At 51.6% G+C, this 13,404-nt stretch overlaps 1 protein-coding gene across 2 annotated transcripts; it reads left to right on the top strand.

The window, feature by feature from the left end:
- The first annotated feature begins 280 nt into the window (after window positions 1-280).
- Window positions 281-12,856, top strand: LOC123371089 (C-type lectin domain family 4 member F-like). Of its 2 annotated transcripts, XM_045018282.1 has the most exons (7): window positions 281-533; window positions 7,580-7,699; window positions 8,848-8,988; window positions 10,093-10,275; window positions 10,604-10,755; window positions 11,662-11,780; window positions 12,406-12,855. In XM_045018282.1, the coding sequence occupies exons 1-7, from the start codon at window positions 473-475 to the stop codon at window positions 12,566-12,568; spliced, it is 939 nt and encodes a 312-aa protein (XP_044874217.1). In that variant the 5' UTR covers window positions 281-472; the 3' UTR covers window positions 12,569-12,855. The 2 variants fall into 2 exon arrangements, with proteins under 2 accessions (XP_044874217.1, XP_044874218.1); XM_045018283.1 differs by lacking the exons at window positions 281-533; window positions 7,580-7,699; window positions 8,848-8,988 and adding an exon at window positions 9,315-9,591 and having other exon boundaries at window positions 12,406-12,856.
- Window positions 12,857-13,404: the final 548 nt, after the last annotated feature.

The raw sequence follows: 13,404 nt of genomic DNA, 5'->3' as shown, positions 1-13,404 counted from the left end.
CTCTTCCCTCCATGCCCTCTCCCTCCCCGTCCTTCCCCCATCCAACCGCCTCCCCCCTTCGCTTCCTCCCCGTCTCTCCCCAACCAAACGTCTCTCCCATCCCCTCTTTCCCTCCCGCCCACTCCCCTTCCTTCCCCCATCCAAATGCCACCCCCTCACTCCCCATCCACCCACCTTTCCCTTCCCCGCTCCCCCTCCCCTTCTTCCGCATGCAACTGCCCCTCCCCTCCTTCCTCCATCTAACTGCCTCTCCCATCCACCCACCTCTCCCCTCCACCACTCCCCCTCCTTCCCCCATCCAACTATCTCTCCCCTCCCCTCCCCCTCCTTCCCTCATCCAACCACCAGGCATCACTTCCCATTTCTATTTCTGGGCCAGGGCTGCTGTCAGGGGGAGGCTCTAACCCAGCAGGCTGCTGAAAGGACCCACTGGCCAGTGATCAGGGGCCCGGCTCAGCGCGAAGGCAGGACAATGGCGGATGAGGATATCTATGAGAACATGCCGATGACGGAAGCTGCTCCCCAGCCCAAAGGTAAACACAAGAGGCTGCACCGGACCCTGGACTCCCGCTGGCCTCTCCTTGGCTTTGTGGTCTCTGCAGAGCGTCCTGGGCAGCGATCGCTTGCTCCACTGACCACGAACCCAGAGCTCAGCCCTGTGCTGGCCAGACAGCACCACGGGCAGTGGGCGAGGGTGCTGGGTCAGTGCTTCCCAGTGCGTTCTCTCCCCTGCCAGTCCCCAGCGGGAGAAGGGCACAGGGGGAGAGATGGGAGTCCCTGCCCAGCATCCCAGCCTCCTGCCGGGCAGCGCAGTGCCATGGGCTGGCCATAAAAGCCAGCCAGGCTCCCCCTCCCCAGCTCACTGCCACCGTCAGCCTCTCCCAGGAGGAGATCACCAGGGTCGAATCCTCACAGCCCCCATCTCTGGGGACCAGCTCCCTCTCATCCCCCCATTTCACAGTGACACCTCCTTTCCTTACCCTCTGCCCCTTCCCTGCCCGAGCACACGCGTCTAACCGTGAGCAGGGGCAGGGAGATGTAGCTGTGTTAGCAGAGAAGGGTTTCCCCAGGGCTCGGGGATGGGAGGACAAGGAATAAATGGAGCAAGTTCTGAGATAAGGACCAGGCTGTTTTCCTAAAGCTCCCAGCACAAGGGGCCCCTCTCAGTACTTTGGCTGGGTGACTGGGCAACAAAATTGCAGCTGAAATTCAATGTTGATAAATGCAAAGTAACGCACATTGGAAAACATAATCCCAACTATACCTATAACATGATGGGATGTGAATTGGTTGTTTCCACTCAAGAGAGGGATCTTGGAGTCACTGTGGACAGTTCTCTGAAAACATCCATTGAATGTGCAGCAGCTGTAAAAAAGGTGAACAGAATGTAGCGAATCATTAAGAAAAGAAGACAGAAAATATCATATTCCCTCTATATAAATCCATAGTACGCCCACATCTTGAACACTGCATGCAGATGTGGTCACCCCATCTAAAAAAAAGATATATTGGAATTGGAAAAGGGATTGGGGTATAGAACGGCTGCCATATGAGGAGAGATTAATAAGACCGGGACTTTTCAGCTTGGAAAAGAGGTGAGTAAGGGGGGATATGAGTGAAGTGTATAAAATCATGATTGGTGTGGAGAAAGTAAATAAGGAAGTGTTATTTACTCCTTCTCATAACACAGGAACTAGGGGTCACCAAGTGAAATTAATAGGCAGCCGGTTTAAAACAAACAAAAGGAAGTATTTCTTCACCCAATGCACAGTCAGTCTGTAGAACTCTTTATCAGAGAATGTTGTGAAGGCCAAGACTATAACAGAGTTCAAAAAAGACCTAGATAATTCCTGGAGGTTAAGTCCATCTATGGCTATTAGCCAGGATGGGTAAGGAATGGTGTCCCTAGCCTCTGTTTGTCAGAGGATGGAGATGGATGGCAGGAGAGAGATCACTTGATCATTGCCTGTTAGGTTCACTCCCTCTGGGGCGCCTGGCAGTGGCCACTGTCGGCAGACAGGACACTGGGCTAGATGGACCTTTGGTCTGACCCAGTCTGGCCATTCTCATATTCTTACGTTTGGTTGGGCCAGTGTCAGCTGAACAAGGGCCTTCTCCAGGGGTTGTGTATCCCCTTTGGTTTCAGTGCAATCCAGATGCCGTGTGGCAGCTGTTCTGGATTCGAACACATGAGAGACGCCCAGGAAGGGTCAGGAGACAGGCAGGGAGAAGGGGCTGACAGAAGTGAAGGGTGTGGCCGTAGGCAGCTGCAGCTCCGCACCGAGCTCAGCTAGGCTCTCTGCAGCGACAAAGGAAAACACAAGGGGAATGTAGCCTGCGCTGGGTGACAGAGAAGCTCCTCCCAGAATCTGTTTCAGGAAAGGCTGAGAAGTGTAAACTCAGTACATTAGTGAGAGGCAGCTCCACCCTTTGGTTAGCGTGAGAGAAGCCACTTCTGCAATGTAAGGGGATTATCTGGGCATCTGAGTGTTGTCTGCTGGTTCCAGGAACTGCTCCCCCATGGGGGAGCGGCGCGAGCTAATGACTGAGGCCCAGATCAGACAGGGAGGGGGTGCGGCAGGCTGAGACTTTCAGGGAGAGGAGAATCCGACCGTCTTGTGTCTCCAAGCAGCTGCCGTTCACCTTGAGGAAACCAAATCCAGAGCACACCGAGCACACTTACTTCTGTCTACACACAGATCCTGGCTCGAAAGCAGCTCTAGTCTTCTCCCTTTAATGTGCAGGGGAGACACAGTCTTAGGGCTTTGCCCTGTGATTCGCACCTTGGCTGCCTTGCAGGGAGGAGCCCAGCATCCTGGGGATGGGTTATCAGACAGGGATGCTGTAGAAAGGCCCTTCTGAGCACACTGCTGCTGTCAGCCCCACTTTTCTCCTGCAAAGAATCATTTCCCCTCATTTCACTGCCTCGAACAGGGGCTGCTAACAGGGAGTTTCGCAAGGGAGGTGGGAAGGGAGTGGGAGTCCCTTGTCGGCCCTTAGCCTTCCCCTGTAGTCCCCTTAAAACCTATAAACCAAACCACATTTCAAAACCCCTTTCTGAAAACTACCCTTCCATTAACTAGGAGACAATGCAGGCAGAAGCCCAGCAGCAGAGTGGGGGCTATCCAGTGTATTGCACTGAGTGTAGCATGTATGATTACCTGCCCTGTGGGCGGGTGGCGTATGTGTGCAGTCGGTGCAAGGAGCTCCTGGCCCTCAGAGACCATGTACGGACTTTGGAGGCCAGGGTGGCAGAACTGGAGGAGCTAAGAGAGGCATCTTGATGAGGCTTTCCGGGACACTGTAGAATTGTCCCACCTCCGCTCAGACAGCCCCAGTGCTGTTGAGAAGGAAGAACGGCCCAGGGAAGCAGAGCAGTCAATGGGAGCAGAGGGAAACTTTCCCGTAGTTGGGACCCTCCTTCCAGATGGTGCTGGGGTTGCCTCTCGCACTGAGGTTAATTCTCCGGGGGAGGGAACTCCAGTTTCTAGGAAAAGGCAGGTGTTAGTAATGGGAGATTCGATTATTAGAAACGTAGCTAGCTGGGTTTGTGATGACCGGGAGAACCGTATGGTGACTTGCCTGCCTGGTGCGAAGGTTGCGGATCTCTCGAGACATCTAGACACACTTATGTGTAGTGCTGGGGAGCAGCCGGTGGTCGTGGTACATGTAGGTACCAATGACATAGGGAAGGGTAGGAGAGATGTCCTGGAAGCCAAATTTAGGCTGCTAGGGAAGAGACTGACATCCAGGACCTCTATGGTGGCATTCTCAGAAATGCTCCCAGTTCCACGTGCAGGGCCAGGTGGGCAGGCAGAACTTCAGAGTCTCAATGCGTGGATGAGACGATGGTGTAGAGAGGAGGGGTTCACGTTCATTAGGAACTGGGGAAACTTCTGGGATGGGGGGAGCCTATACAGGAGAGATGGGCTCCACCTAAACCAAAGTGGAAACAGACTGCTGGCACTAAACATTAAAAAGGTTGTAGAGCAGTTTTTAAGCTAGGAGATGGGGGAAAGCCGACTGCTGCAGAGGAGCATGTGGATCGGACACAGACTTCTCTTAGAGGAGAGTCTGATGATAGAGAATCTCCAGGTTATAGTCAGGAGCAGAGGATGGAAGAGTATAATGTAAGGGCCGGGTCAGATGATAAACAGTCACATAAAAAAGAATCTGGCACATCAGAAAAGGGCAGTCAAATAAACAGGGGCAAGTTTTTAAAGTGCTTGTACACAAATGCTAGAAGTCTAAATAATAAGATGGGTGAACTAGAGTGCCTTGTGATAAAGGAGGATATTGATATAATAGACATCACAGAAACCTGGTGGACTGAGAGCAATCAATGGGACACAATCATTCCGGGGTACAAAATATATCGGAAGGACAGAACAGGTCGTGCAGGGGGAGGAGTGGCACTATATGTGAAAGAAAGTGTAGATTCAAATGAACTAAAAATCTTAAGCGAATTCACATGTTCCATAGAATCTCTATGGATAGAAATTGCATGCTCTAATAAAAATATAACATTAGGGATCTATTATCGACCACCTGACCAGGACAGTAATAGTGATGATGAAACGCTAAGGGAAATTAGAGAGGCTATCAAAATTAAGAGTCCAATAATAGTGGGGGATTTCAATTATCCCCATATTGACTGGGAACATTTCACTTCAGGACGAAATGCAGAGATAAAATTTCTCGATACTTTAAATGACTGCTTCATGGAGCAGCTGGTACGGGAACCCACAAGGGGAGAGGCGACTCTAGATTTAATCCTGAGTGGAGCGCAGGAGCTGGTCCAAGAGGTAACTATAGCAGGACCGCTTGGAAATAGTGACCATAATACAATAGCATTCAACATCCCTGTGGTGGGAAGAACACCTCAACTGCCCAACACTGTGGCATTTAATTTCAAAAGGGGGAACTATACAAAAATGAGGGGGTTAGTTAAACAAAAGTTAAAAGGTACAGTGACTAAAGTGAAATCCCTGCAAGTTGCGTGGGCCCTTTTTAAAGACAACATAATAGAGGCCCAACTTCAATGTATACCCCAAATTAAGAAACACAGTAAAAGAACTAAAAAAGAGCCTCTGTGGCTTAACAACCATGTAAAAGAAGCAGTGAGAAATAAAAAGACTTCCTTTAAAAAGTGGAAGTCAAATCCTAGTGAGGCAAATAGAAAGGAGCACAAACACTGCCAACTTAAGTGCAAGAGTGTAATAAGAAAAGCCAAAGAGGAGTTTGAAGAACGGCTAGCCAAAAACTCCAAAGGTAATAACAAAATGTGTTTTAAGAACATCAGAAGCAGGAAGCCTGCTAAACAACCAGTGGGGCCCCTTGACGATCGAACTACAAAAGGAGTGCTTAAAGACGATAAAGTCATTGTGGAGAAACTAAATGGATTCTTTGCTTCAGTCTTCACGGCTGAGGATGTTAGGGAGATTCCCAAACCTGAGCTAGCTTTTGTAGGTGACAAATCTGAGGAACTGTCACAGATTGAAGTGTCACTAGAGGTGGTTTTGGAATTAATTGATAAACTCAACATTAACAAGTCACCGGGACCAGATGGCATTCACCCAAGAGTTCTGAAAGAACTCAAATGTGAAGTTCCGGAACTATTAACTAAGGTTTGTAACCTGTCCTTTAAATCGGCTTCGGTACCCAATGACTGGAAGTTAGCTAATGTAACACCAATATTTAAAAAGGGCTCTAGAGGTGATCCCGGCAATTACAGACCGGTAAGTCTAACGTTGGTTCCGGGCCAATTAATTGAAACAATAGTTAAGAATAAAATTGTCAGACACATAGAAAAACATAAACAGTTGAGCAGTAGTCAACATGGTTTCTGTAAAGGGAAATCGTGTCTTACTAATCTATTAGAGTTCTTTGAAGGGGTCAACAAACATGTGGACAAGGGGGATCCAGTGGACATAGTGTACTTAGATTTCCAGAAAGCCTTTGACAAGGTCCCTCACCAAAGGCTCTTACGTAAATTAAGCTGTCATGAGATAAAAGGGAAGGTCCTTTCATGGACTGAGAACTGGTTAAAGGACAGGGAACAAAGGGTAGGAATTAATGGTAAATTCTCAGAATGGAGAGGGGTAACTAGTGGTGTTCCCCAAGGGTCAGTCCTAGGACCAATCCTATTCAATTTATTCATAAATGATCTGGAGAAAGGGGTAAACAGTGAGGTGGCAAAGTTTGCAGATGATACTAAACTGCTCAAGATAGTTAAGACCAAAGCAGATTGTGAAGAACTTCAAAAAGATCTCACAAAACTAAATGATTGGGCAACAAAATGGCAAATGAATTTGAATGTGGTTAAATGTAAAGTAATGCACATTGGAAAAAATAACCCCAACTATACATATAATATGATGGGGGCTAATTTAGCTACAACGAGTCAGGAAAAAGATCTTGGAGTCATCGTGGATAGTTCTCTGAAGATGTCCACGCAGTGTGCAGAGGCGGTCAAAAAAGCAAACAGGATGTTAGGAATCATTAAAAAGGGAATAGAGAATAAGACTGAGAATATATTATTGCCCTTATATAAGTCCATGGTGCGCCCACATCTTGAATACTGTGTACAGATGTGGTCTCCTCACCTCAAAAAAGATATTCTAGCACTAGAAAAGGTTCAGAAAAGGGCAACTAAAATTATTAGGGGTTTGGAGAGGGTCCCATATGAGGAAAGATTAAAGAGGTTAGGACTCTTCAGTTTGGAAAAGAGAAGACTAAGGGGGATATGATAGAGGTCTATAAAATCATGAGTGATGTTGAGAAAGTGGATAAGCAAAAGTTATTTACTTATTCCCATAACACAAGAACTAGGGGGTCACTAAATGAAATTAATAGGCAGAAGATTTATAACAAATAAAAGGAAGTTCTTCTTCATGCAGCGCACAGTCAACTTGTGGAACTCCTTACCTGAGGAGGTTGTGAAGGCTAGGACTATAACAATGTTTAAAAGGGAACTGGATAAATTCATGGTGGTTAAGTCCATAAATGGCTATTAGCCAGGATGGGTAAGAATGGTGTCCCTAGCCTCTGTTCGTCAGAAGCTGGAGATGGATGGCAGGAGAGAGATCACTTGATCATTGCCTGTTAGGTTCACTCCCTCTGGGGCACCTGGCATTGGCCACTGTCGGTAGACAGATACCGGGCTAGATGGACCTTTGGTCTGACCCGGTACGGCCGTTCTTATGTTCTTATGTTGAGTTCATATTTCATAAGTTGTTTCAGTTCCTTTTCTCACTTAAAAATACTCCTTTGGGCCTGGACTTCACAAGCCCTAAACTTCCCTCTCAAGAAATGCTTAGGCAGGGGGGAAATCCTGCTCCCAGATCTCTCTCACAGGACGCCTGCCAGGCACTAGAGTCACTCCTGATTTAGGGAGGTCGCTTTTCACATTCGAGTTCCGGTCGGTTCTGACCTTATTTGGCCTCATTCCGCTGTTGCTGTTAACCACACTCAGGGACTAGGAGGCTGAGCAGGTATTGGATTTCGGGGGTGGAGTTTCATCAGTCAGTGGCATTTGAGCTGTAACTTTCCATGGATACGTTTCTTCTTCTCCTTCAAGGAAACCCTCCTGAGACATCGGTCCCTTGGCGGCACAGGGAGCGGGGCATCGTCGTCACTCCTGTCCTTCTCCTCCTGAGTCTGGCCCTGGCCACGTCCCTCCTTGCTGTGACGCTTCTATGTAAGTTCAACTGCAGCTCCAAGCCCAACGTTTGCCAACTTCCATACAGGCCAGCTGGCTTGACTAGGCCGGGAAGTGGAACATATTTCAGCAGAATATCGACCACGTTTCCACTTTGTCCCTCCAAATAAATCTCCTACTCCAGGAAGTTCAAATGGAGCTGTAGGATCTTGCCCTGCTGGTTTGATACTAGCACAGACTTTCTAAGTCTAACGATGGCCCAGCATGGGCACCGGTCACCAGGGGAGGCTGTGGAACCCCCATCACGGGAGGTTTTTAAGGACAGGTTAGACAACCACCTGCCAGGGATGGGCTGGGTGAACTTCATCCTGCCTGAGCATCACCTCAGGGACTTCAGATCACATGTGGCAGCCCCACATGCTCAACCTGCACCCTGAGGGTCACGCTGGGTCCGTTCCTGACCACATATCACCAGCGCCAGCCTCGGCCCCAGACGTCCTCATGGCACCACTGAAATGCCCTATGGAGAGACTGGACGGCCCAGTGGTCGGGCGCTTGTCTGGGGCTCAGACTGCTGGGTTTAATTCCCTGCTCTGCCAAAGAGTCCCTGTCCTGGAGCCAGGAAACAGCTGAAAACAGGGAGCTGGAGTGGAGAGCTCTTGGAGGAGAGGGGAGACAAGCCCCTGTTCCTTAGGGGCAGTGAGTGGCAAAGACGACTGGTGCCTCCCCGTGCTGGGGGGCCCCAATCTAAAGGGGAGGGCACGTGACCGCCCCACGTGTCTCCTCTGCCCAGCGACCCCCGCGCTCAGCCCAGGGCCACCATGCACTCCCTGCCCTGCCAGAGTTACCTGCGGGGGGCTCTGTCCTTCTCCCGCTGCGCCTCCCCCCAGCACATTGGGCCAGTCTCCCTGGCAGCCAGGCCCGGGCGAGGAGCACGAGGGAGCCGCGTCTCATGAGGCTAAAACCAGCCACTCCAGGTCACTGCTCTGTGACATACACCAGGAGAGAGCCCCGAACGGGGCCTTGGCTGTGCCGGTGTCCCTCCTCGGGAGGGAAGCTGTCCAAGATTAAAATAAAAGACGTCAGAGAGAACAGCCTCGCGCTCGGGGCATGTTCCTTCTCTGCGCGTGGCTGGTCTCCAGGCGCAGTTCGGTTCGGTCGCTGACCTGCAGACGTGTGATTTCTAGATCTCCGGGCACAGAGCAAGCTGGAAGCGGTTGAAGAAGCGGTGCAGAAGCTCCAAGTCTCTCTGCAGCCTGACGACGCCTCGGACGCGTCAGCAAAGGGGTCGGACAATAAGTCGCAGGACGAGGGTCTGAGGCATCAGGGTCAGTTCCCCTCACCTGGCCTGGAAGCTGAGCACTCTCCTGCCTACAGGGATGGGCGGTGCCTGGCATCCTCCTGCTCCTCTCCATAGACTTCCCTGCCAGGTGGTCCCGTCCCCTGTCTAATGAGCTGCTGCTCTGCACCTTCCTCTGCCAGCGGAGGCTCTGTTCCCAGGGACGGGTGGCTGCTCCAGGCTCCCTCCTAGCTCCCTTCCTGGCAGTGGCAGGCTGGCTGCATCCGTCTCATGCTCCTGCGCAGGATGCCTAGTGGTCACCATCTTCTGTCCTTTCACTGTTGCTCCCTTCGCTCCATAGTTTTCACCTTGGCCCCTGTATTGTCAGGGTTGCATTGGCGGGAAACACGGGTGCAGCTCATGAGACACACAGGGCCGAATTCAGACCCTGGTGTAAGCAGGACGTCAGTGGAGCTGCACTCGGGGGTCTCCATTTGCCCCCCAGTCCCTGAGCCCTCCCTGTGCAGCTCCAATAATTTGGGTACCTTCCACAGTCCCATTGCTGGAGGCAGAGCGCCCCCTTGTGGCCACGTCTCACAACTGTCTGTCTGTCTGGCACAGGGCTGCACATACAAACCCGTCCATGGATCAGGTTATTCAGCGTCCAGTCAGAAAATGGGCCTGAACTAAACCCCGGCACAGAACTCGCCTGAACGCTGGGCTGTTCAAAATCCCGGCCTGGAGCCCGGGGCCAGGGCTCGGGGCCACGGATGTTCTTGCAGCCCCAGCTCTGCCCCATGCTGCAGGGGACCCACTCACAGCTCACAAGGGGGGAGCGATTGGGAAGAGGAGGCTGGGGAGATTGGGCGGACAGGGCTCGAATTCAGGAGAGCTGGGGTCAATTCCCAGCTCTGCTGCAAACTTCCTGTGTGATCTTGGGCACCTCTCCCTGCACCTCAGTTCCCCATCGGTAAAATCATCCTTTATTTCTCCCTCTAGAGTCTATTTTGACTGTGAGCTGTTGAGAGCAGGGACTGTCCCCTCCTGTCCGTACAGCGCCTGGCACACAGGGGCCGGCAGGTGCTGCTCTACCACACGTGCTGATAGTCAAGTGTTCTGCATCTCCACTGACGTCACGGTGACTTTCTTCTAGCTCTGCAGCTATTGGATGAAGCGCAGGCAGGAGTCCGGAAGCTGAAAGCCCAGCTGGGTAACCTCAGTGCAGCGTATGGAGAAATCCAGATCCGGCTGGACAACGTCAGTGCAGCATATGGAGAAATCCAGATCCGGCTGGACAACGTCAGTGCAGCGCGAGCAGCAGTGCAAGGTCGCTACAGTAAGTACTAGCTGCAGTGCTGGCTGGTGCCGTTTCTGCTGGTGCTGAGGATGAACGGAGGATTTCAGGCTCCCAGGCTGACAACGCAGCAACTTTCACCAGCCCCGAGTTCTCTTCCATTGAAAATCACCGGTGGCTGCACCGGTGCCCACACTGTGATGATCAGTGTGGAGTTAAATTACACCCTAGGCCTCGTTAGCCTAATGGGAGCACCCACTCATAAATTCCCTGGCCTTGGGGCAGCTGAAGGGCAAGGGAAATGCAGCACTAGAATCTGTGGGCTCCCTGCGTGTGTCCCTGTGACGTTAGCCTCAGTCTCTGCTCCTAGGTTACCTACTGACAAAGGTCTCCAGGGGCTGGACGTTTTTCAATGGGAACTTCTATTACTTTTCACATGAAAAAAAGCCGTGGGACGAGGCCGAGCAGTTCTGTGTGTCTCAGGACTCGTACCTGACCTCTGTCTCCTCCCATGCAGAACAGGTGAGTGCAGGAAGCTCCTAGGAGCTTGGACAATGGGTCAGTGCCTTGTTTCATACCAGAAAGAGGTGGAAGGTGGCAGCTGAGGTTGCAAATCTGTGATGTGTCTTGTGGCAAATTATCCCACAAGGGATGCGAAGCTTTGGAACCTGACTCAAGGGTTTCACTCATCAGTTGAAAAGCAGAGATGTGGCAGAGGAACAGAGCCAGGATCTGGACTTCCCAGTGTCTGGGGTGCTGGGGGAGGGGGATTTGGGGTCAGGCTCATTTCTGATTTTCCCTACTTCCAGTGTAGCATTTCCTGCAAACCCAATGGCCTTTCCCAGCGAGGACCCCTTTGATCCTTCTCCCCAGGCCTGAGCTCCTGCTGGACAATCTAGAAGCCTGTATCTGGAAGGCTTGTGTGCAAGGGGCCATGCACCTCTCAGAGAATCCTCTCTCCCCACGTGCCCACTGCAGCCCTCACCCCAGGCCTCTGCGGCACTTTCTGAGGAGGAAAATCCCACCCTCCGGCAGGGCCAGACTTTGCACCCAGTTCTCTGCTCTGAGCTTTGCCTCCTGCAAGGGCAGGGGGCTGGAGTGAACTCTGAGGTGCCCGTCAGTACCTGCCGCAGCCCAGCTCTGAGGGGGCCGTGGGGGGAGTGTTCTGAGACAGGTCCCTGCTGCTAGCCCCAGGCAGATACAGATGCAGACGCAGACACAGAGCTGCTCCAGGGCTCCCTTAGGGTCTCCCAGCTAGTCACTGTCAGCGTTGGGGGCAGGACACGGCGTCTCCCGCTGCCCAGTGCCCTGCTCACACCACCAGACGCCCTTTCCTCTCCCCCAAAATCTGTTCAGCCCAGGCAGCTGTGGCTGCATCCTGCAGCCTCTCTTGGGTGACCCAGACATGCTGCAAACTGTGTTGTGCAGGAGTTTCTCTCCAGCAAGACCCATGGAGAAGCTCACTGGATTGGACTCACTGACCAGGAGACAGAAGACAGCTGGCGCTGGGCGGATGGCACAGAATACAGAGCAGACGCAAGCAGGGGGTGAGTAAAGCTTGAGAGACGTGATTATTTATTACACGTTTGGTCACAAGCTCTTTCGGACAGCGTCTGTGCGGCCCCTGGTGTCTATGCAGCACCTGGCACAGTGGGCCCGATCCTGAGGGAGGCCCCCGCACGCTGCCACGACAGCAACGAATCCTCTCAGGAATTTCTGCTAATGCCCCTTTGCTTAGAGCAGGAGCCTCAACACGGAGTGTGTGTTCAGTGCCCACTGAGACCCCGGGCCAGAGCCTCCCCTGGGTAACTCGGCATTGACTTGAGTGAACCACAGGGATTTACACCAGCTGAGGATCTGGCCCCAAGTCGACTCAGTGCAGCCAGGGGAGTCTGGAGTGAGCGGCAGGTTCCCGCTCTCCTTGGGATTGCGCTGCGCTCTCCCCTCGGTCAGGCTGGGCACGGGGAGGCTGTGGGGCCGGGGGCATGGCCGGAGCCAGCTGCAGTCGGTGCAGTGACCTCAGGGGGCTGTGGGCGAGGCCCATAAGCAGGGCCAGGGAGAAGTTAATGACTGACACCCGCTGCCCCTGCCAACAACAAAGTCCACAGAGCAGAACTGAGCTCAGGAATTGGCTGTGGTTCTCCACTGAGACATTAACACTCTGATCTGTAGGTTCTGGGCGGAGAATCAGCCAGACAATTACGATCCGAAGAAAGATGGTGGAGAAGACTGTGTTCACACCGAGCCAAGAAAACGGAATTTGTGGAATGATGTCAAGTGCACTCAGCCTTTCAGGTGGATTTGTAAGCAGGCCCATGGACAAGCTGGGTTGTGACATGCAGGTCCCATCATCTTGGAAAGCACCTTAATTTCCAAGCTATGGAGCATATTTTCCAGCCACCTGCAGATGAGGAGCCCTGTGCACAGGGGGGGGCTGCATAGGATGTGCATTGCAGGGATGCTTTGTCTTGGTGTGATATTTCTGGCTGTGGGAGCAACAGCTGTCCTTATGCCACTCAGTGTGGCTGGCTCTGTAATTTGTATGTTTCCAGGTCTGTCACTGAATAATTCCTTGGATCATGGAGTTATTGTTTCACAATCACCCAGTAAATAATGATTTGCTTGACTCGAATTTCTAATATTTGCACCTTTGGATCAAATGTGGACTTCACCTGAGTAGGGAGGGAAATAGACTTCTAGGATGGAGGCTGCCACAACTGATTAAGAGAACTTTAAACTAGGAATTTGGGGGAGATGGTTGGGAGAGGTCCAGGTAATCTCCACACCGGATTTTAACACTGAGAGGGAAGAAAACGAAGCAAGAAAAGATACTGTTGTGGGTAGGAGAATGGACGTAAGGAGGAAGGGTAGTGTAGATACCATTCTAATAGGTGATACTGGTGGTAAAATATCTGGGCCTAATCAGGTAAAGAATGTGAGTGAAGCCAAACAGCAAGAATTAAGATGTTTGTACACCAATGCAAGGAGCCTAGGTAACAAAATGGAGGAACTAGATCTCCTGGTGCAGGAAGTGAAACCAGATATTATAGGGATAACAAACATGGTGGAGTAGTAGTCATGACTGGAGTACAGGTATTGAAGGCTATGTGCTGTTTAGGAAAGACAGAAATAAAGGCAAAGGTGGTGGGGTAGCATTGTATATCGATGATG

Source organism: Mauremys mutica, chromosome 5, assembly GCF_020497125.1.
Source record: "Mauremys mutica isolate MM-2020 ecotype Southern chromosome 5, ASM2049712v1, whole genome shotgun sequence".
In the NCBI taxonomy this organism is placed as follows: domain Eukaryota; kingdom Metazoa; phylum Chordata; order Testudines; family Geoemydidae; genus Mauremys; species Mauremys mutica.
The sequence above is the reverse complement of the archived record's forward strand: the minus strand, read 5'-3'. Positions and strand labels throughout refer to the sequence as shown.

Coding starts and splice junctions, on each gene's coding strand:
- LOC123371089 (XM_045018282.1), top strand. CDS start 473: ATGGCGGATGAGGATATCTATGAGAACATGCCGATGACGGAAGCTGCT. Junction 534..7,579: donor AGCTGCTCCCCAGCCCAAAG/GTAAACACAAGA, acceptor TTCTCCTTCAAG/GAAACCCTCCTGAGACATCG. Junction 10,756..11,661: donor TCTCCTCCCATGCAGAACAG/GTGAGTGCAGGA, acceptor TGTGTTGTGCAG/GAGTTTCTCTCCAGCAAGAC.